Source organism: Aspergillus chevalieri, chromosome 6 (assembly GCF_016861735.1).
Source record: "Aspergillus chevalieri M1 DNA, chromosome 6, nearly complete sequence".
Lineage (NCBI taxonomy): Eukaryota > Fungi > Ascomycota > Eurotiomycetes > Eurotiales > Aspergillaceae > Aspergillus > Aspergillus chevalieri.
Genome location: NC_057367.1, coordinates 632,264 through 651,617, shown reverse-complemented (window position 1 = coordinate 651,617; position 19,354 = coordinate 632,264). Strand labels below are relative to the sequence as shown.

General features: G+C 49.5%; 6 protein-coding genes across 6 annotated transcripts; 2 read left to right on the top strand and 4 right to left on the bottom strand.

Annotated features, from left to right (window-relative positions):
* Positions 1-4,346: 4,346 nt before the first annotated feature.
* ACHE_60213S (TIP120 domain-containing protein) lies at positions 4,347-7,567 on the bottom strand (the record flags this gene model as incomplete). Its single annotated transcript, XM_043281362.1, has 3 exons — positions 4,347-4,763; positions 4,821-5,159; positions 5,210-7,567. The coding sequence occupies 3 exons, from the start codon at positions 7,565-7,567 to the stop codon at positions 4,347-4,349; spliced, it is 3,114 nt and encodes a 1,037-aa protein (XP_043138849.1).
* A 245-nt stretch (positions 7,568-7,812) lies between these two features.
* ACHE_60212S (ribonuclease P Rpr2/Rpp21/SNM1 subunit) lies at positions 7,813-8,385 on the bottom strand (the record flags this gene model as incomplete). The annotated part of the gene is made up of 1 exon (XM_043281361.1): positions 7,813-8,385. The coding sequence occupies one exon, from the start codon at positions 8,383-8,385 to the stop codon at positions 7,813-7,815; it is 573 nt and encodes a 190-aa protein (XP_043138848.1).
* A 193-nt stretch (positions 8,386-8,578) lies between these two features.
* ACHE_60211A (RNA lariat debranching enzyme) lies at positions 8,579-11,180 on the top strand (the record flags this gene model as incomplete). Its single annotated transcript, XM_043281360.1, has 3 exons — positions 8,579-8,881; positions 8,943-9,044; positions 9,111-11,180. 3 exons carry the CDS (start codon positions 8,579-8,581, stop codon positions 11,178-11,180), a joined length of 2,475 nt encoding a protein of 824 aa, XP_043138847.1.
* A 356-nt stretch (positions 11,181-11,536) lies between these two features.
* ACHE_60210S (RTP1/Tango6 family protein) lies at positions 11,537-15,249 on the bottom strand (the record flags this gene model as incomplete). Its single annotated transcript, XM_043281359.1, has 3 exons — positions 11,537-14,324; positions 14,379-14,938; positions 15,214-15,249. 3 exons carry the CDS (start codon positions 15,247-15,249, stop codon positions 11,537-11,539), a joined length of 3,384 nt encoding a protein of 1,127 aa, XP_043138846.1.
* Positions 15,250-16,572: 1,323 nt separating this feature from the next.
* On the bottom strand, positions 16,573-16,896 carry ACHE_60209S (uncharacterized protein; the record flags this gene model as incomplete). Its single annotated transcript, XM_043281358.1, has 1 exon — positions 16,573-16,896. One exon carries the CDS (start codon positions 16,894-16,896, stop codon positions 16,573-16,575), a length of 324 nt encoding a protein of 107 aa, XP_043138845.1.
* Positions 16,897-17,888: 992 nt separating this feature from the next.
* On the top strand, positions 17,889-19,354 carry zpr1 (zinc finger-containing protein ZPR1; the record flags this gene model as incomplete). Its single annotated transcript, XM_043281357.1, has 2 exons — positions 17,889-18,017; positions 18,077-19,354. 2 exons carry the CDS (start codon positions 17,889-17,891, stop codon positions 19,352-19,354), a joined length of 1,407 nt encoding a protein of 468 aa, XP_043138844.1.

The window sequence follows — 19,354 nt, the reverse complement described above, 5'->3', positions numbered from 1 at the left end:
TGAATTGATATGTCTGGAAATGAACTGAGGGTATCATGAGAAACCAGGCCTATTTATGTTCTCAATGGCAATCCCATTTTGATTCTCTCGTTCACCTCGCAGCCATGCCAAGCTGATTACAACACCCAAAAACAAATCTGATAGTGAGCTACATTCCTGGGGGCTATGGTAGGCGAGCCCGGGGCCAACCTTACAAGTGTCAGCCAGTCAGCCTTGCCAGTGCCACCCCCACGGGCCATAAGTGCCAGTACGTAATTCCAAGAAAGTTTGGTGGCTATGTCTCCTACCACCCTCTGTGTTACCACGGCAGAACAAAAGCAGAGGGTTATTTTCCTGTATAAGGATAAACCATCTTTACCAGACGAGGGGGTTTACTATTCAACACATAGGATAAACATAGACTTGGTATAATCAATCTTCTTGTGTGACGGGCTAGGCCCGAACGGCACCTCGAACCATAAATGGTTCTCGATTGAAGCTATTCACAAAGAGCTCGTCGAAGTCAGGTCACCGCAGGTCACCTGATCACGAGAATATAAATCCACCGCCAGCACGCTAAGTTTCTTTCCTTTCTTTCCTTCTCAAAGAGTTCTTTTTGTACATATCTATATATTAGATAGCAAAGGCTTCAGCCCATTACATCTTGACCTTCTTTTGTTTCTCCTCTTATTAAGTGCAAGGTACACACAGTAGCCATGCATAAAATGTTGCACACAATCATTTCAGCCAATGAAACAATATCAAAACTCCCAACTGAAATCCTCTTTCATATCTTTTCATTCCTTCCGACGCCCTCTGATCAAGACATTGATGATTTTGATACACAATGGCGACCGCTTAGATTAGTCTGTCTACGGTGGAAGAATGTGGCCGACATGTTCATCTACTCTCATCTCACTCTCCCATCTCAAAACGAGGATCATGGTTCTTCGAGACCGGAGCGATGTCTAAAACAAATGGATCACAAACCACATCGCTGGAAATACCTCCATTCTTTATCTTTAAATGTGCAAAGTGACTCTGAGTGGGGATACTGCATTTCACTTATCAAAGAAGCAACAAGAAAGGGTAGTGTTATTAATCAATTGGCCTTGAGGACTGAAATTCTCTCTTTTGATCAAGCACTATTTGAGACAATTGCTGGACTCCCACTGACCTCTCTTGACCTGAGTGGTATCAGATTTGGAATTGGCTTGAGAACAATATGGAAGTATTTCAACTTGCCTACACTACAACACATTCATCTGAGCCAAGTCACTTGGAGTGACGATATGCTGCATCTGCTAAGAAGCCTGAGATTTGATCAAAATTGGGTCTACTTAGCAGAGGAGCAAATTGTTAAATATCAGCAACTCAATCATCCTGATAAGTGTGAGCCGTTGCTACCTGTTTGCTGTCATCAGAACCTCAAGTCATTGGTTCTACCAGTGCCTGTTGCAGAGCCAGATGTGGCAGATCTCCTATTTCTCTGGCCAGCTCACCTCAAAAGAGTGACATTTTTGTTTATTCATGATACACTCTATGCTGAAAGCTATCCCGCTCCTGTGATTGAGAACCTACTGAATATACACTGTGATTCCCTTGAAAGAATTGAACTCCCGCCTATCCCTGGAAAGGGACTACCAAACTTGAGTGCATTTCACAAACTATCTGAACTGCATCTTCATGCATCCTCTTTCTTCAATACAACACCTCTTGATGCATCCTCTAAACTAGAAACTCCTTGTCTTCAGCGACTCACCATTGACTTCATCAAACATGAGCCATTTTCAAGAAATGTCGGGGGGTCAGTAGACCCTGAAGATTTCAGCAACCACAAAGCCGAATTTCTGGAACACTTCATCATTACCCAGAAGTCAGGGCAGTCAAAAACCTCCCTGAAACAGATATTTCTCCGATTCGGCCCTGACACAATTGCAGAGGATAGTATTGTGTTGGAGTTGTGGTCAGCTGATCTTGTGGAGGAGGTTTCTGCAGTGGCAGCTTCTTATGATATCTCTCTGACATACAACAAACCGGTTTATGTTGAGGGTAGAGGAGAATTTCCAAGGAGAGTCCTGGATCGAACTCAGCACATGATATTTAACCTACTGCTCAAGCCACCAACCCAGGATGGAGTGCATGTTGACGCCATTAAAAACAGCTTAGAGCTTCCTTTTGCAGAGGTTGAGTCTGCTATTGAGGGGATGCTGGGGGATGGTATACTTTTGACTACGGTTGATGCTGATACATTTGATATCATTGACTATTTTCGTGAGTAAGCCCGCGGGATGGACTGAATAGATTTTAGACAAATTTACAATTCTTGTACTAGGTCTTGCAGAATCAAAGGTATTATCACAAGTATGGCTTAGGCACTTCTACTGTAGCTTTGCATCCATCTCGCTTGAAATATGGTCGCGAACGATGAGGCTTGGCCAAAAGGCGACGAAGGGTACAAGGATGGCCGCGACGAGAACACTGGGGGACATCCAATTCGCAATGCATCACGGCATCTCAAAACATCATTTGCTGTTAGCATGGCCCTAGAGTGATTGGATCATACCGGCGGGGAGACCGCAATTGCAACAGATCCCAGATGATTATGAACTCGGACATGATGGCGTTGTCAAGCTGCTGCTTGAAGCAGGCAAGGTCAATGCTGACTTGAAAGATACAGCCTCCGGTCAGACGCCGCTATCATGGGCCGCTGAGAATGAACATGATGGAGTTTTCAAGCTATTGCGCAACCATCAGCAGAGAAAACTTTAGGATTGGTCTTTGCAGGATCATGTGATTAATATTTTGGCTTTGTCAAGTACGATAGCTTTCTACACTAAGTGGCCGATGATCGCTCCCACTAAGTTACCCTGTTCAGCTGATACATCCTCCAGCTCGGCGACCTGCTTCGCTCCTCCCAGCACTTCCTTGTATTCTATTATTATTTATTCAATCAAATTTATTGTCCATATCGAGCCCTATAGCTATGACAGACCATCTTGCATGAACCCGAGGCCAGCAGCTATTCTGCATCCTCTTGTCCCTTTCAGTCCCTGGGGTTATACCCCCTTCCATAATCTTTCTCATTCTTTTCCTCGCCCCAAACCGCCTGTATGCCCAGGGCTTTCGAGCAGAGAGTGCTCTCCTTGTGTTTCGGGGCAGGATGGGTGGGGCCTAGGCTGAATTTAAGTACTGCGACATATGCTCATCCGCGGATACCACTTTGGTATCCACATCCAAATCCGCACGGATTTGGATATGACTCAGGTATCAAATCCAAGTCCAAGTCCGCGCGGATAGGATGCGGATATCCGCATGGTATCCGCATTTGCACAATTCTCGCTAAATTAACTACATTCTGTTGGTACTCATCGGGTCACGTGACTCACCGCCCTCGCTTTCTGCCCGGTAGCTATAGTTAGCCTTAGCCGATAGGCCATCAACCAATCAACCATCCACCACACAGCAAAACTGATGAACGGTCACGTGACATATCCGCTGGTTTGGCCAATTCGATCCCTGTTCCTTCTGCATTTCCTTCATCAACTGTTATCCAATAGTTCTGCCTTGATTCGCCATCATCACGTGAGATTAATACGTTGAGGTCTGCAACACATGGCAAAGCTAGAGAGCAAGTACAAAGCAGTGAGCAAGCTTCTGCTTGTTCATGCAGTAACATGGAAATTGGTATATGGAAAGAATGCTCGTAAATATAGCAACCCAGAATGATAATATAATGGGAACAGAATGAGTGGAAAAGTGAGGGGCAAACCTAGATGGAAGAGGCCACGATAAAAGAGTGGGCACCATGGCGGCCAGGGCTCTAATACAGTGCCAAGAGGCCATTCTCGGCGCCCTCACGGAATGGCGACTGCAGCCGTGATGGTGAAGCAAAAGGTGAGCATTCATCGATCGGAGAAGGATGTAACGCCCACAGTGGGGACCCCGAAACAAGTAGTCGGGGTGCGCGGTCGTAAACACATAAACACATGGCCGTGGTAAAAGGCACAGATCACGTGTTACCAAATGATGACCCAGAATGGCAGCTATTTGGTAAACAGAAATTGTTATGGAGAACCTTTCCTATTAGAAACGATAGCTCGGGATGACGGGTCTATGGAAGCCATTAGGATGGCCTTTCACATAAAATAGTTACGTGGTGCATATATATATTGCGGAGGATACGATCAGATCCCATAATACTCCGTACAATGTTCAATTTGCAAAAATGGTGTTACTCGAATACCATTCTTCGTTACAATTGATAAGCTAGACTAAGGTAAAATGTAAGGTAGTCGTGCAATGATATCGTGAAACATTATCATGGAAGACGCTCGAAGAGACAAATCGCTTTTACACCCCGAAAACTATACCTCCAATTCCAAGCTCTTGAACTGCGTAGTAAACGTCTTACGAACCCACTCCATATAAGTTTTCCACTTATGGCTCTCGCCCGTTATCTCAGCGTTCGGGAATGCCTTGCTGATATCCCGCGTAATCTTGAGGACACCCATGGATGCTTCCTGGGCCTTTTCAATTTCCTGCTTGACGGCGTTGTCCTTGGGCTTGAAAGACAGGACAGCAGTGTAGCGTTCTGACAGCGGGTCGAGATAGCGTTGGGTCTCCTCTGGCGCGAGAGGGATGAGCTTGGAGGTCATCAGATTGCAGATGGTGCGGATGTCTTGTTCGTCATCGATTCCGGCCAAGATGCGGTCGTAGAATTCCGAGACATGGGCGCGAGAGAAGGCGGTGTCGAGCGAGGCATAGAGGGTTTCATAGGCGCTCTGTTCACAGTTAGTTATATATCAAAAGCACTTGATTGTCTTGGAGATAGTACTGACCTTCCGCAGCTCAAGACCGTCGTCAACTTTGTGCTTGAACGGACCCATCTGGACCTGACGGATGAGTTCCGGCTTGACATGAGTGTCACCAAAGACAGCCGGGAGTAGTTCGTTAAGATGTGGAAGGATAATGTTCATCTTGTTGTGAATTGCAGAGTTGAGAGTCGTGAGGGCCAGACGGTGGTTGCCCAGATCGCGGTCGCTGAGCATGTTGACCAACAGCGGCACGATCAACGGTCTCAGAACGTCACTGTAGGTATCGCTCGAGTCCGACAGAGTGTAGCGAAACGCGGAAATCACAACTCCACGGATCGTTGGGTCTTTATTAGAGAGATATTCCTAGGTTATGGTTAGCGACTGGACCCGTGTGAAGACGTAAGAAAAATTACCTGGAAATGAGGGATGTAGGCGACCGGGTCAATCAATGCCAGTCGTCCAACACATTCTGCCCCAATAGCACGGTTGTCTTCCTCCTCCGAGACAACGAGGAGTGCCTGCCACAGCTTCATTGCTGAAGGGGCAACATCGGGACGCACGAGTTCGGGGTGGAGGAGCAACTCTTTCACAGAGTGAAGCAGCAAGTAGCTTTGCTGGCTGGACTTGGACAATCCACCCATGATGATGGGCAGATAGGCCTTGACGTTGCCTGCTGCTGCATTACCAAGAGCAGTAGCAGCAGCCAAACGAACCTTGTCTGACTTTGAATTGAAATGAGTGATAAACAAGTCGGGGGTCAACGAGCATTCGGCGCCCATGCGAAGTCCGATTTCTCCGAGAATGGCGAGAGCAAGACACTTGCGTTGCGCATCCTGAGAGGTTTGCAGTTCTGTCAAGAAATCCTCCATCTTGACACCCAATTTTGAGCCACCGTGCACCAAAAGGGTACCAATCGCCCTACCAACAACGGAGGTGTCACCGTTAATCCCAACATCCCGCAAAAGCTTTTTCATCAGCTCTGCACCGGCACCTTCCTCGCCAATAACCTTGACCAGCAGCAACAGTGCCTTAAGGACAGTACCAACAAGCGAATGGACGACGATCGAACAGACGGCCGAGACCAGGCCGTCATCGACCAAAAGCTTGGCATTGCCTGGAACAAGTTTGGCCAGGATGATGAGAGAGGGGGTAAGAAGATGGAAATCCTCAGCGCTGATGAGTGGCAAAAGACACCCCTCCAATTCCTTCATGGTCTTCTGGTCTAAGTGAGCCCTAGTCTTGGAATTCATAGTCAGACTGCGCAGTGCCTCCAAACTGGCACCCCGGAGAGCACGGTCTGACTTGCGTAGTTGCGCACTGAGTTCAAGTGTCACTTCATTCACCCACGACGCAGAGACATCCGTCTCACGACTGCACAAAACCGCGACATCATCAACAGCGCGAACAGCAGAAAGCCGGGTGGTCTCGTTCCTGAGACGATCCACCAGTATGGAGAGACCATGAGATCGCCTATCAGAGGCGAGGAAGATGGATCCTTTTTCCCCAGCGGTTCGTGCTAGGAGCACACCAAAGACGTGGATGGCACGCTGACGGACTTCAAGGTCGGCACTCGTGTTGGTGATACGGACAAGAACAACGTCGTACAGCTTCTCCAACTGAGGTGCAACGTTTTGAGCATTTGTTGAGATTCGAGGTGGTGTAAGAGCTTTCACGATCTGCTCGACAGCTCCAAGAGCTTCGCTGCTGACTTTATAGTTTCGCTCATCCACCGCTCCGATCACACCAGGGATCAACGCAAGGAGGAATGACAAAAGAGAATCCGAAGTATGAGTCTCAGCAATCGCGGCAATGAGACCGAGGGTTTCGATCTGGAGTGTTCCTGCGCTGACTGCAGTCCCGGACGGTGCTGCTGAACTGCCAGAGAAGGAAGATGTCTTAAGCGCATCCACAATAGGCCCTTCAATCTGCTGTAGATGATCCGCCAATCCACCATAACGGACGAGCGCCAAGCTTTTCAATAGAATCACAATTGCTTGCTTTAGAGGCACCGAGGCTTGCTTCCACATCTTCACGACACTCTGCACGATTGTCGGAACTGAGCGTGCCAGATCGGCCTGTGGACCGGACTCTGGAGTTGATGGGTTGATGACTGGCGAATCAACAGCCGACGGGGTGCCGATGGTCTGGTCGAATGCGATACCGCTGGCATCACTGTCCTGGCGTCTTCTCTTCCGAGAGTTCTTGGAGCCACCGGCCGAATCGAATCCACTCGACGTGACGATGACAGCCCCTTCGCTAGTCTTTCGAATGAGCGCTGTCATAGTGGAGATGACTTCCAGCTTGACACTCTCTTCTCTTTCTTTGTTGAAGCGAGCAATGAGAGCGGGTGCGATTTGCTGGTATAAGGATGCATCGTCCAGTGCCTTTCCTCTACCGTACGTCGAGATGACGCTGTAGAGAAGTTTAGCAGCACATCGCCGGACTTTCCAGCTCATATCATCCACATCGCTATATCCTCCCTCTTCCTCAAAATCCTCAAACTCGTCATCGTCTTCGAGATCAAGCTCAGCGTCCGAGCCATCATCCTGGGTACCGCCCATCTCTTCGTCCTCTTCATTGTCTGCCACGTTGGGATCGTACTTGAGAAATCGAAGGGCGGAGGTTATGGTATTTGAGAGGTATGGCTGCATTTGTTGACTGCAGGAGCTGATCAAAGCTTCCAGCGTCACCAGTGTTGTCTCGCGGAGCTCGTCTGCTTGGGGATCGTGCTCGTCATCTTGGGAGTAGACCGACATTGTGTCGTTGGACATTTCGACAGTTAGTGCCCGAGCTCTGGTATGGACAGTCGAAGTACTCTCTCTATAGACGAGAAACACAGGGCCGTAGTAGCAAACAGCGAGCTGGGTGGAAGAAGCTCTGGCGCTTCCGTCACTTGAATGGGGCCCCGCGCTAGTCTAAAACGGGCAAGCAGACACCGGGACCCAACTGCCGATTTTCCGGGCTTGGCATCAAACAGAAAAAAAAGTATTCAAGTAGGATTGGATGGATCAATTGATCATTGAAGAAAATCAAACAGATCGAGGGATGAAGACGCCGATTGGGATTTTTGCTTAGAAGCCAGCAATGCCTGTAGTCCTCCTTGTTTTCGTGCTTTGGCCCGTTTCTTGCTGCTGGCGTTCTCCGCTGTTTTGCTGGCGGGCTCAGAAGCAGACTGTTCTGAGACCGTCTTGTCTGTTGAAGGTGCTGTAGTCGAGACGGATGCTTCTACAGTCGTCGTCGTAGATTTAGTTGGCGCCTTGGAACGGACAGGCTCTTTTCGAACCGGCTTAACTGTCCGTCGATGACAGCGGAGGCACTTGTAGATTGTAGCTCCGTCCGTAGAAATTCCAGTACGCTTTGATTTCTTTTTCTTGATCTGGATGGTCTTGCTTGTCTCGGGGCTCCTGATAGTACCACAAGCACCGCAGCATAATTCCTGCTGGCGCATATTCAATGACTTGAAGTCGTTATGCAGAATGTGGTTATGGACCGCTAACAGGTGCGCCGCGGTCGAAGGGCTCTCAGAGCTCAGAGAAGAGGCTGAATCTTTGAGAAAATCCAGCTGGGATAAGTATTCACTAACAGGCATTGTGGATTGTTTGTTTGTTTTATTTCTGTAGTGATCTTCAATGGCGTAGTTTTTGTGTAGGGGAAGTGAAGGAAAAGCGGCCCAGACAGTCAGCGGATCCCCAATTCCTCTTTCTCTCTCTACCCTCTCTCTCTCTCTCCCTTCCCTTTCCATCTCCCACAATCCTCTCCTTCTTTTGTCTCTGTTTTCTTTTATGTTATTTTCTTTTCTTCGAGAATTCTCCCATTTTTTTTTTGTCTGTGTGTTTGAATCCATCGAAGGGCCATATCTCGTTATATGGTTGTTTTGCCTTGTTCGAGCTCCGCAGCGTTACTTCGTTTTACAGCTCTTGCCAGTCGGTCATTTGGGCCCTACGCTGGCTTTTTCATCCATTCTCGAGTCTTCAAAAGTACGTCTGCCAAGTCAGGGCGTTCTCGTTCTGGAATTCAGAGAACTTCGCAGAATGGAGGCGCCCAAGTCGAACACCCCCTCTGTCAGAGTGGCTTTTGAAGGATGTGTAAGTGATTCTTTGATGCTGTCGCTTTTATTTCCATTTAAAATACTAACCAAATCTTTAGGGACATGGCTGTTTGCATGAGATCTATGCCTCTGTCGAACGAGCTGCCACTCTTAAGGGATGGGATGGCGTCGATTTGGTTGTAATTGGAGGTGACTTTCAGGCACGTCTTTCTTTCGCTATTTTCCCTCTGTCACTCAATCTTCCTATGGCTAACTCCTGAACGCAGGCTGTACGCAATTCCAATGACTTGGCCTGTATGGCTGTTCCAAAGAAGTTCCGACAGATCGGAGACTTCCACGAGTACTACAGCGGAAAGCGAACCGCTCCATACCTGACCATCTTCATAGGTGGCAACCATGAAGCGAGTAATCATTTATCCGAGCTCTACTATGGTGGTTGGGTGGCCCCTAACATCTATTATATGGGTGCTGCGAACGTCCTTCGCTTTGGTCCTCTACGTATTGCTGGTCTATCAGGCATTTACAAAGGCTATGACTATACAAAGCCTCACTTTGAAAGACTACCTTACAACGAAGGGGAGAAGCGCAGCATATTTCATGTGCGTGAGCTGGATGTCCGCAAGCTTCTGCAAATCCGTACGCAGATTGATCTTGGTCTGTCCCACGACTGGCCCAGAGGCGTCGAGTATTCTGGAGATTATGAAAGGCTTTTTCGCATAAAGAAAGACTTTCGCTACGATTCAGAGCAAGGTCTCCTAGGTAGCCTGGCGGCAAAGTACGTTCTCGACCGTCTGCGTCCCGCCCATTGGTTTTCTGCGCATTACCACATCAAGTTTACAGGTTCTGTTCAGCATGGCAAGTATGCCATTCCCCTTGGGCACAAAGCGCAACAAAAATCTCAACATGATCTTCTTCAGCCTCAGAAGCTCCCTTACATGTTTGGCATGGACGGCGCCTCAGTTTCCCGAAGCTTGAGTGACTTCATCGAAGCAGAACATGAGCCCGAAGGAAAGGAGCCTAAAGTCGAAAAAAAAAAGCAAGAACTAGAGGGAATTCAATCGTCTTCAGATCATCCTGGTAATGAGGTTACGAACACCGAAGCCGCTACGTCTAGTTCCGAAACGTCCACCCTTAATCCTGAAGCGAGGGCCTTCAATCCTAGCTCAGACGAAAAGCCATCCGATGAAGTGGCTCACCAAGTTCCAGAACACGTCACTATCGCGGCAACCTCTACCCAGGGCTCGGGCCAGCAGCAGAATGATGACACCACGAGCCGTATTTCCGCATGGAAAAATTTCCACAATGTAGCAGCCAGCCAGGAAGCTGAGGAGAACTCTCGCTTTTTGTTGGAACAAAGTAACTCCCAAGCAGTTCGCAACATACAACACAATTTGACCTGGCGCCAGGTTGACATCGATCATGACGGGACAAGACGGAGGCTAGGTGTGGAGGGATCTGAGTCTGCAGACGGCCCTGGTAGCAAAAAGCAGAAAATCAGCCATGATGCTAGTATCGTGAAGAACGCGGACGAAATTGACCTGGATCTTAGTGATTCCGACCAGGAGGGCCAAGCTGAAATCACGCCTAGTTTTGAGACCAGGGCACCTGCACAGATCTCGGAGAACACTGGAAAATCCGAAGGAGTGCCTGAAGACATTCGAAACCAACTTCCTGCCAGCTTTGCTCGTCCTTCGTCTGCTTCAGAACCTGCTCAGGACATGCCCGTCAGCGAGCCTCTGCCAGAAGCTATAACAAACACGACCACTCAATTCCTCGCTCTAGACAAGTGCACGCCTCGCAACCAGTTTCTTCAACTTCTAGAGCTCCAGCCGATATCTGAACAGGATGGCGTGCAATCTCAGCGTCCTTACCGCTTGCAGTATGACAAGGAGTGGCTAGCGATTCTTCGGGTTTTTGCCAACGACCTTGAATTAGGCGGCAATCCCGATGATACCCCCTGTCCCGACAAAGGGAACGCCGTTTACAAGCCTCAGATCATCGAGGAGGAGAAATGGATAGAAGAGAATGTGGTTAAGCCCGGTAAACTCGATGTTCCGGAAAATTTCACCATCACCGCTCCAGTTTATGATGAATCGGTTCCTATCACGACAGAGCAAATGCCGTTAGACTATAATAACCCTCAAACCGCCCAGATTTGTGAACTTATTGGCATTGAGAATAAATTCTATGTTAGCGAAGAAGTCAGTCGGGCGCGTGCCGCTGCCGGTCCACGGACGGATCATTCCAGAACAGGAGGCAGCGGTACATCCATGCGACGCGGGTTTGGCCACGGCCGTGGACATGGAGGCGGTCGCGGCCGAAACCGTCGGTATTGATGTGATGAAGCGTTTGCATCCGTCTTTAGACGGTCATCCTTGTTACCATCTCATCGGATCTGTCTTTCCCTTTGCGCTTTTCAAGTCGATTCATGCAGGCAAACCGGATGCTTCGATTTGCGGAGATATAGTACTTTACAGAGGTCGTGATGGATAGTTGTTCGGTGTATCTATATGTTTCTCGGTGTTTATTTCTGGGTTGCCATGGGATGGCGGTTGTGGGATGGGATGTTTACATTTAATCACATATGCACTAAATATCTAGCATGAATAATAATATGACGAAAATCGGTGCAAGGTACCCTTGCATATTGAATTCACGTAACGAGTAGTTTGCGGGTAGGTATGGAGGCGTCCTACTCAATCTCCTCGATCTTGGGTCGTGCACTCCTATCAGCCAAAGGATCAACGCTCAACCCAGCAATCCTATTACCCAGCTCGAATCTCGGCTCGTTTTCCTCCGCATCTGTCTCCCGTGCCCCAATACCCCACAGCAACGACTTCTCCGTCCAGGCCTCAAGGTTCTCAATCAGAACCCGAATATGGCCCCGGACAATACTATCCGTCTCACGACCCTCCACAAAATGCAAAGTCCGGAGCATAGGCGGTAGACTTCCGATCGTGGACCCAGAGCCCTTATCAGGATCATTAGCACCCTGGGAAGGATCTTCTGAAAGAGAGAACCCGAAACCAAGCGCCGTTCCGCGTGTTTCGCGCGCTGTGTCGAGAGCCTTGAGGATATCAAGGAGCAGAACCACACTTGCACGACGAAGAATCGCGAATTCATCACCTGGTTCTAGAGTAAGAGTCGCGAGAGCGAGGTCCACAGCCGAAAATGTGATTGCTGGACCTAAGCCTGCAAGGTTTGTCTGCACCGCAGATGCGAGGATAGATAGGGCGGACGCGCGGACGCGGAGGTCGTCTGGTTCTTCATCCGACTGGGCACCCGCTGCCCAAGCGGAGAGGATATTCGCAGCGTGGGCGTTTTGCTTGGGTGGTTCGGTGTCTTCATCTTCATCTTCATCTTCGTGCCCTTGAAGATGCTTCCCTAGTTCTTCCGCGATCGAGGCAGAAGTGACCTTCCAACCGGGTGCCATGGCATTTTCTTTCTCCCTGCGACGGGTTTCACGTTCCTGTTGCCGCTGTTCCTTTTCAAGTTGTTCTCTGCGAGCCTTTTGTGCTTGCGGTTTGTGGCCTCGTCGTCCTGCAACGGATACCATAGCTTCACCTATTATCTTTCCCGTTTCGCCTGTAAGTGCCTCCCCGAGATCCTGAACGGTACGGAGTAGGGACTCGCCGATTTTCAGCCGTTGGTCGAGAGTCGCGGTCTCGGATTTATCCATGTATCGGTCGACGAGCGTCTTGACAACGGTGCGGGGGTGTCGGGAGGCGAGGGTGCCGATTAGTTTAATTGCGTTTAGGTAGATGAACTCCTCGTTGGCCACTGATTCGGTTTCATTTGTAATGATTGATAGGAGGAGAGTCAGGGTAGATGGGATATCGAGGACTGGTGAGGATTTCTTGATCAGGTTAGAGAGCAATGAGAAACCTTCTGCTTGGACTGGTGGGAGGTGGGAGTTGAGGTGTTTTAGAGCTTGACGGTGGGTGTCTAGGTCGGAGACGTTGGGCAGTGTTTGTTTGGCTCCGATGTGCTCTGGGGATGTTAGGTGTATCTCGAGTAGCATGGATGATGTCGTAGCTGGTGTCGTGAGTGATGATAGTAGGTGTGGTGTCAATAGGTCTAGTTGTGTTTTGATGCTTTCCAGAACTGGTCGGGTTTCGTTCGATACGGCAAATTCTGGAGAGGCGAAGACGGTAGAGAGTAGACTGAATGCTGTAGATAGGGACTCAGTCGAGTCCTTCTCGGTTGAAGATTCTGGTTGTTCTTCGTCTTTGTTGACAATGCTAGCCAAAGATGAAAGAGACACATCTTTCGTCTTTGTCCGTGTAGATACCCGACCAGCTTCGCTGTCAATGATCTGTTTGATGAGCTCAAGAACCCGGATAGGACGACGGGAGAGGGTATCCTTGAAGTTATCCAGCAGCTTCTCTGCTAGTTTGGCGCTGACCAACTTCTGAAAAATAACTTCCGATTCGTCTTTCTCCGAAGGAAGCTGCAATTGATCCAGTGGACGCTGTGCCGAGGAGTCGTTGACGAGCCACGTCTCACTCACGTACAGAAAGATATCTCCAGTTCGCTCTTCACTACTTGGATCGGATCCTAGTAACCTAACAAATATCTCGATACGCGATTGTAACGAATCCATGAGTTGGATGACGTTGAATTGATCCTTGTGAGACGGATCGCGCTTTTTCAACGATATCTGGCCTTTAGAATCCAGTCCGTATGTCCACTTAGCACCTCCGTTCCATAGGAGGTGATCAACGAGTTTCTTGAGCGGCTGCACTCCTACAGAAATACCGAAATATGTCTGTAGCAACGCCATAACGCTCTCATGGATAGCCGTTTGTTGCTGTTCCACGGCGAAAGAGGTTAGTCCCCAGAGTGGGACAAGTATAGGATACACGAGTCTCTTCACGAGTCCTGGGTTCGGATGCTGGAGCGTCAGGGTCTTGAGCCTGTCGATAGCAAGATGTAGCGTGGACCCATCAGTGAGAGTTTGACCTGAAGAATCATCACTTGCATCGCCAGAAGTAGTCATCCATCGTCTGGCAGAATTATCAAGTTCTGCCGTAAGAGCTTTGAAGAGCGGTTCCACGAATATCGTATGCCCTATAGTCCCAGGTGCCCCGTATGCCCGTTTGCCCAAAATTCCACTGCTGACGACATATGATGCGGTCTTTTTCAGATCCTGGTCATCTCCGTCAAGCAATGATAACAGTTGAGTTGCAATCGTAGAAAAGTAAACAACCGGGTCCATGTCTTGCGGGACAGAAGATAGTAGCCGGGAGACGTGCATGATGGCCTGCACGGTGAAATGCGGTCCGTTAGATGCTTGGCCTTGCACTTCACGACCCAGCGAAGGCGCGAATTGGGACATGACGAAGAGGATCGTCTGCAGGACACCTTCCTGGCGCAGAGGAACGCGGGATATGTAGCCGGAGACTTTTACCTTGAACCATGGCGCAGTAACAGACTGGAGAAAGGCCGATAACGTTGACAAGAGAACGGAGCTCGGGGTCCTGTGCTGTCTCAGTATGTGCAACAATTAAAAAAAATCTACACCCAAGACATACTCCTCAATGATCCTGGAAGAAACTTTCTGATAAAAACCCCTCCTCTCTGCGGATATACACTTCGAATTGAACGCTAAATCCAACGACCCGCTGATGATGTCGCTGAGGATCCGGCCACGAACAACAGGCTGTATGCTAGGCCTTGTATCAAGGGTAATATCAGAAAGCGTGAGCATGATATGGTCTAATAGCAACTCATCATGAGGTTTGCCACTTGAAGGCGCATCAGACTGTTTGGCAATAACTCCTGCGGGCAAAACGGAAATCACTCTCTGCTGGAGAGGTATTCCCACTCCGGTTGATAATGATGGGTAAATGCCCTCCAAGGAGATGAGATCCAGTAGTGCATGGAGCATCCGGCGGCGCTTTGCATCTTCTAGAGCAACATCCTCTGTTTCGTGGCTGACTTGTGGCTTCTCTTCCTCTGCTGTGAAGGCTCCATGGATGCGTGAGAGAATGTCTAATGCTTTTCCAATAACAGTAGACCTCACGGCGTCACCCGAAGCTGGATCCGGTAGATTGCTGTTGAATATATCCAGAAGAGAAGTTCCACGGGATTTCTGGATTTCCTCTTATGTTGGTTAGCTCTAGCTGAATTTCATGATAGTGAAGTACTGCATGCCTCTTTGAAGAGCCGGATTCAGAAACTCGCTGGCGGCTTCAAACGCCTTTCTAGTCCGTACAGGATCTCCCATTGTCCAAGACAGGTCGACTATACTCCAGTGAGTTTCGTTTATCCAGCAAATATCGGGCGTGGAGGCGATATACATCACGTGATATATGTCATGCATAAATCTCGGCATTACCAGCCACCGCCTTTTAAATTTGCACTAACCAAATCCGGCCATACCGTTGGTTGATCACGCGCCATCGCGTCGCGTCGTATCAGCTGCTGTTCCCTCAGCGACTTCTTTCTCACAACCAACAACTGCGATGTTGATCCCTCTCAAACGGCGTTGCGAGTGAAAAGTCGAGCTGTCATGTTGAATTCTCGGTCATTACGGTTTTTGCTCTTCTCAATGCCTTATCGAACTCAATTTCTACGATGACGTGCAGTTGTGTTTCCATGTTCATTCCTTCGGTCGCTTGGTCGCAGCTCTCTGCCTGCAGCTGCAGGCGCACTTGTACAGAACCTACCCCCCACATAGCTTTCCAATTCTTGCCCCACGCTTTTCCAAGCTCTCTGAAAGCACTCGTATGTCTCCGGCACCATCTGGTACCGTGTGTTAGGGAGCTGCCTAGGAGGTGGTCGAGAATTGGGAACCTAACCCTAATACGCTGGGTCGCGTCACTGCTGCGGCAGCAGTTTCACGGTTTACGCATGCCGGATACTCTGACTAGTTGAGTCGTTCTTGCTCGGAGCGAGGAGACGAAAAGGTATCTGATGTCCAGAGCCCGTGACAGGGCATTGAAAGACGGTTTACTATGCGTTCTAAGTTCCCAGAAGGGGCACGCGTCGGTTTACCAATGCTGGACGTAGTATGCTGGTCACAATGGGATGTTCGTTCTATGCCTGAGCTGTGAACTCCTGGAGAGAGAGCAGGTGGAACATGTCGGGCACCTCTTGTTTTGGAGGTTGTCTTTGGGAGCTTTTTACGACAATGCAGTGGTTGGTTACGGGGCCAGTTCTTTCCACCCATAATCGTGTTTCATTCTGTGTTTTGCAAACACTGGCCACCATGAATGCAACAATTCTGTCTTGACAGTTGCCCACAAACGGCCAGGAAGTTGGAACGCCGAAGATTCGCTCGTCGGAATCAACTTGTTTTTCGAATGTGCCCAGGCGCTGCTCGGAAAGTTTCGTTGTCGCGAGGTCTTTTGTACTTCTGAACCGAATGGTCCTTTGATCGGCTATTACTCCCTGAGTGATGCCGTCGAAGAATTTTGGCTTGTTGCCGTATTCCGGATGGTGATCAATTTGCAAAAACCGAAGTTTCTCGTGCCATGCGGTTACTGTCACCCCTCCAACCATAGCACGTCTGCTGTCCCGTGCATGTTCCCAACCTCGAAATACCTGGGTATTTTGTACCTGTTCTCCACCTCTTGGGTCCGGCTCCTGTGGCTAGACGACCTCGAATCGCGGCATCAGCCATAGACTCGTGCTTCGAATGAAGATCCCGATCGACCGTGTTAACCATCTCTTTGCAATGTAGGTTGCAAATAGATTGATGGGCGGCGATAGAACGACGAAATTTTATGTTTCGTCACCTCCCTCCCGGGAGAAGGAAGCGGTTTTTGTGGATGTTCTTTGTTCGCTTCTCAAAACGCCCTCCAAGACACTTCGGTGTTGAGGAGAGGAAACAAAAACTTGTCCTTGGGGGTACTGTACCACACACGAGATGATTGTTCCTAGCGGTCTAGGAATGGCACGGATGGCATTATCCGCCCGTCTAACAGTCTTTGGGAGTTGAGGTGTTTCGAGCAAAATCGACTGAGCATATCTCAGAATGACTCCGAGCCATCTTCCCTCCTCTACAACGGACGTGAGAGGACGACTGGCAACGCAAGTTGTGTCCATCGAGCTACTGCGGTCTGGTTGTTCAGTTTCTGTTTCAGCAACACGTGGGCGTTGGTTTTATAAGTTCAAGCTACAAGTTTCTCCATTGAAGCAAAACGAGTTCTTTCGTCTGCAACGTTCAATTTCGTCTAATCTGGCTGACACCTTGTTTGGGAATACTTAGTGGCAAACGGTACCACGTGGGACCTCTCTCGAGTGAGGATCAAAGTCTAGGCTTGTCTGCGTTGCCGTTTGGTCATTGAGTCACTCCTAGACATTCTGGTGCCGTCCTTGGCGAGTTGATTACCGGGCGAAGAAAGCGATACTTGTGCTTCGGTACGAGGATTTGGATGCTATTTGACGGACTCGGTGGGCTGTGGGATATAGTTCTGAGGCACCGAAACCGAGCGTTTCCAGGCGCAGTTGCTGCTCATGGACTGCCGCTTCTTCTTCGGAGGAAGCGGCCTCTTTTTTTCTTATAAGTCTCCCCTTCCCGGTTGCTTTGACATGGCTAACTACCGTCAGTTATCGGCGCATGTGCGAGAAAACGGGGCAAGTATGCGTCCTGATGTGTTATTATGGAAACGCATAGTAGTTTTCAAGCAATTTTCAGCTAATTACAATGAAGTGCTGCAATGATTTCCCATGATGGACATAGCCCTACTCTATTTCCATTAAGTCTCGTAGTTCGTACCCCAAATTCGCCGTCTGACTAAGCGCTTTGTCCCGCCACTGGCGATAACTAAATGGAAGCCCAAGGAACATTCCCGCGCCTTTTTTCTTTCCTCCGGCTTTTGTATAATTTTGTGACAGTCTAAAAGAGTATATAAACGTGTCGCATTACTCTTTCCTTTCGGAGATTTCTCTTTCCATCTTGAGTCTGCTGTTGTTATCTTTCGCGAGTGACCTGACTCTTATCGCCCGCCACCCCGCCTTTTTTTTTTTTTTTTCCCTTTCGCATCACCGAAGTCAGTCAAATACTATACAACTACCAAACAAACACAGACATCACCATGTCCGGAGACACTCAAACGAGCAATGCCGCGGAGCCAGCCTTCCAGAAGCCTGGCGACTTGGTGGAGAGAAACGATGATACTGGTGTTATGCAGTTGGAGAGTCTTTGCATGAACTGCCATGAAAATGTATGCTTCCACGGGTTTCACAAATGTGCTTCGCAATGAGATACTAACAAATAACACAGGGAATTACCAAGCTCCTTCTCCTTCGTGTTCCCTTCTTCCGCGATATCATCCTCGAATCCTTCGAATGCGAGCACTGCAATTTCCGCAACAACTCCGTCAAATCGGCCGGCCAGATCCAGGAACAAGGGTCGATGTACACCCTCAACGTCGAGAACGACGAGGATCTCCGGCGCCAGGTCATCCGCAGTGATACCTCGATTTTCAAGCTCGAGTCTCTCGGTATCGAGATGCCCAAGGGCGACAGTCAGATGACAACCGTGGAGGGTGTGATCGCACGGATCCACGACAATCTGGCCAGCGAGCAACCGTTGCGCAAGGCCCAGGCTCCCGAATTGCATGACGCGCTTGTTCCGATCATTGAGAAGCTCGAGAAGATGATCAACCGCGAGGCATTCCCGTTCGTGATCTCCCTCGACGACCCGACTGGTAACTCGTGGATCGCACCCAATCCGCTCGACAAGGGCGCCAAGTACAAGCGCCGCGACTACCCCCGTACCCACGAGCAGAACGAAGAACTCGGTATCGCAGGCGACGCGGAGGCTGTGGCTGCTGAAACCGCGGAGATCGACGCTGACGACTCCGAGATCGTCGACGGCAAGGTCTACAGTCTTCCCTCCGAATGCCCTGGCTGTGCGAAATCTTGCTTTGTCAACATGAAAAAGGTCAACATCCCGTACTTCAAGGAGGTATTCCTGTGGGGTACCGTCTGCGAGCACTGCGGATACCGTACCAGCGACGTCAAAACCGGTGGTGAAGTCCCCGAAAAGGGCAAGAAGATCACCCTCCGCGTCGAGAACGAACTCGACCTCTCCCGCGACATCCTCAAATCCGACACCTGCGCCCTGCACTCCGACGAGCTCGAAGTCACCGTCGAACCCGGTACTCTGGGCGGCCGTTTCACCACCGTAGAGGGTCTCCTCACTGAAATCCGCGACCAGCTCAAGGGCCAGATCTACGATGTCGACGACACCACCCAGACTGGAGGAGACAGTATGGAGTCGTCCGACAAGGACAAGTGGGCGCGCTTCTTCTCCCGTCTCGACTCTGCCATCGAGGGCAAGATGAAGTTCGTCATTACACTCCAGGATCCCTTGGCCAACAGCTACGTCCAGGATCTGTGTGCGCCGGCCGCCGATCCCCAGATCACTATCGAGGAGTACACGCGGTCTGATGAGGAGGAGGATGACCTTGGTCTGAAGGATATGAAGACTGAGGGGTACGAACAGGACGCCATGAATGAGAAGAAAGACGAGGGTAATGGCGAGCAGAAGCCGTGA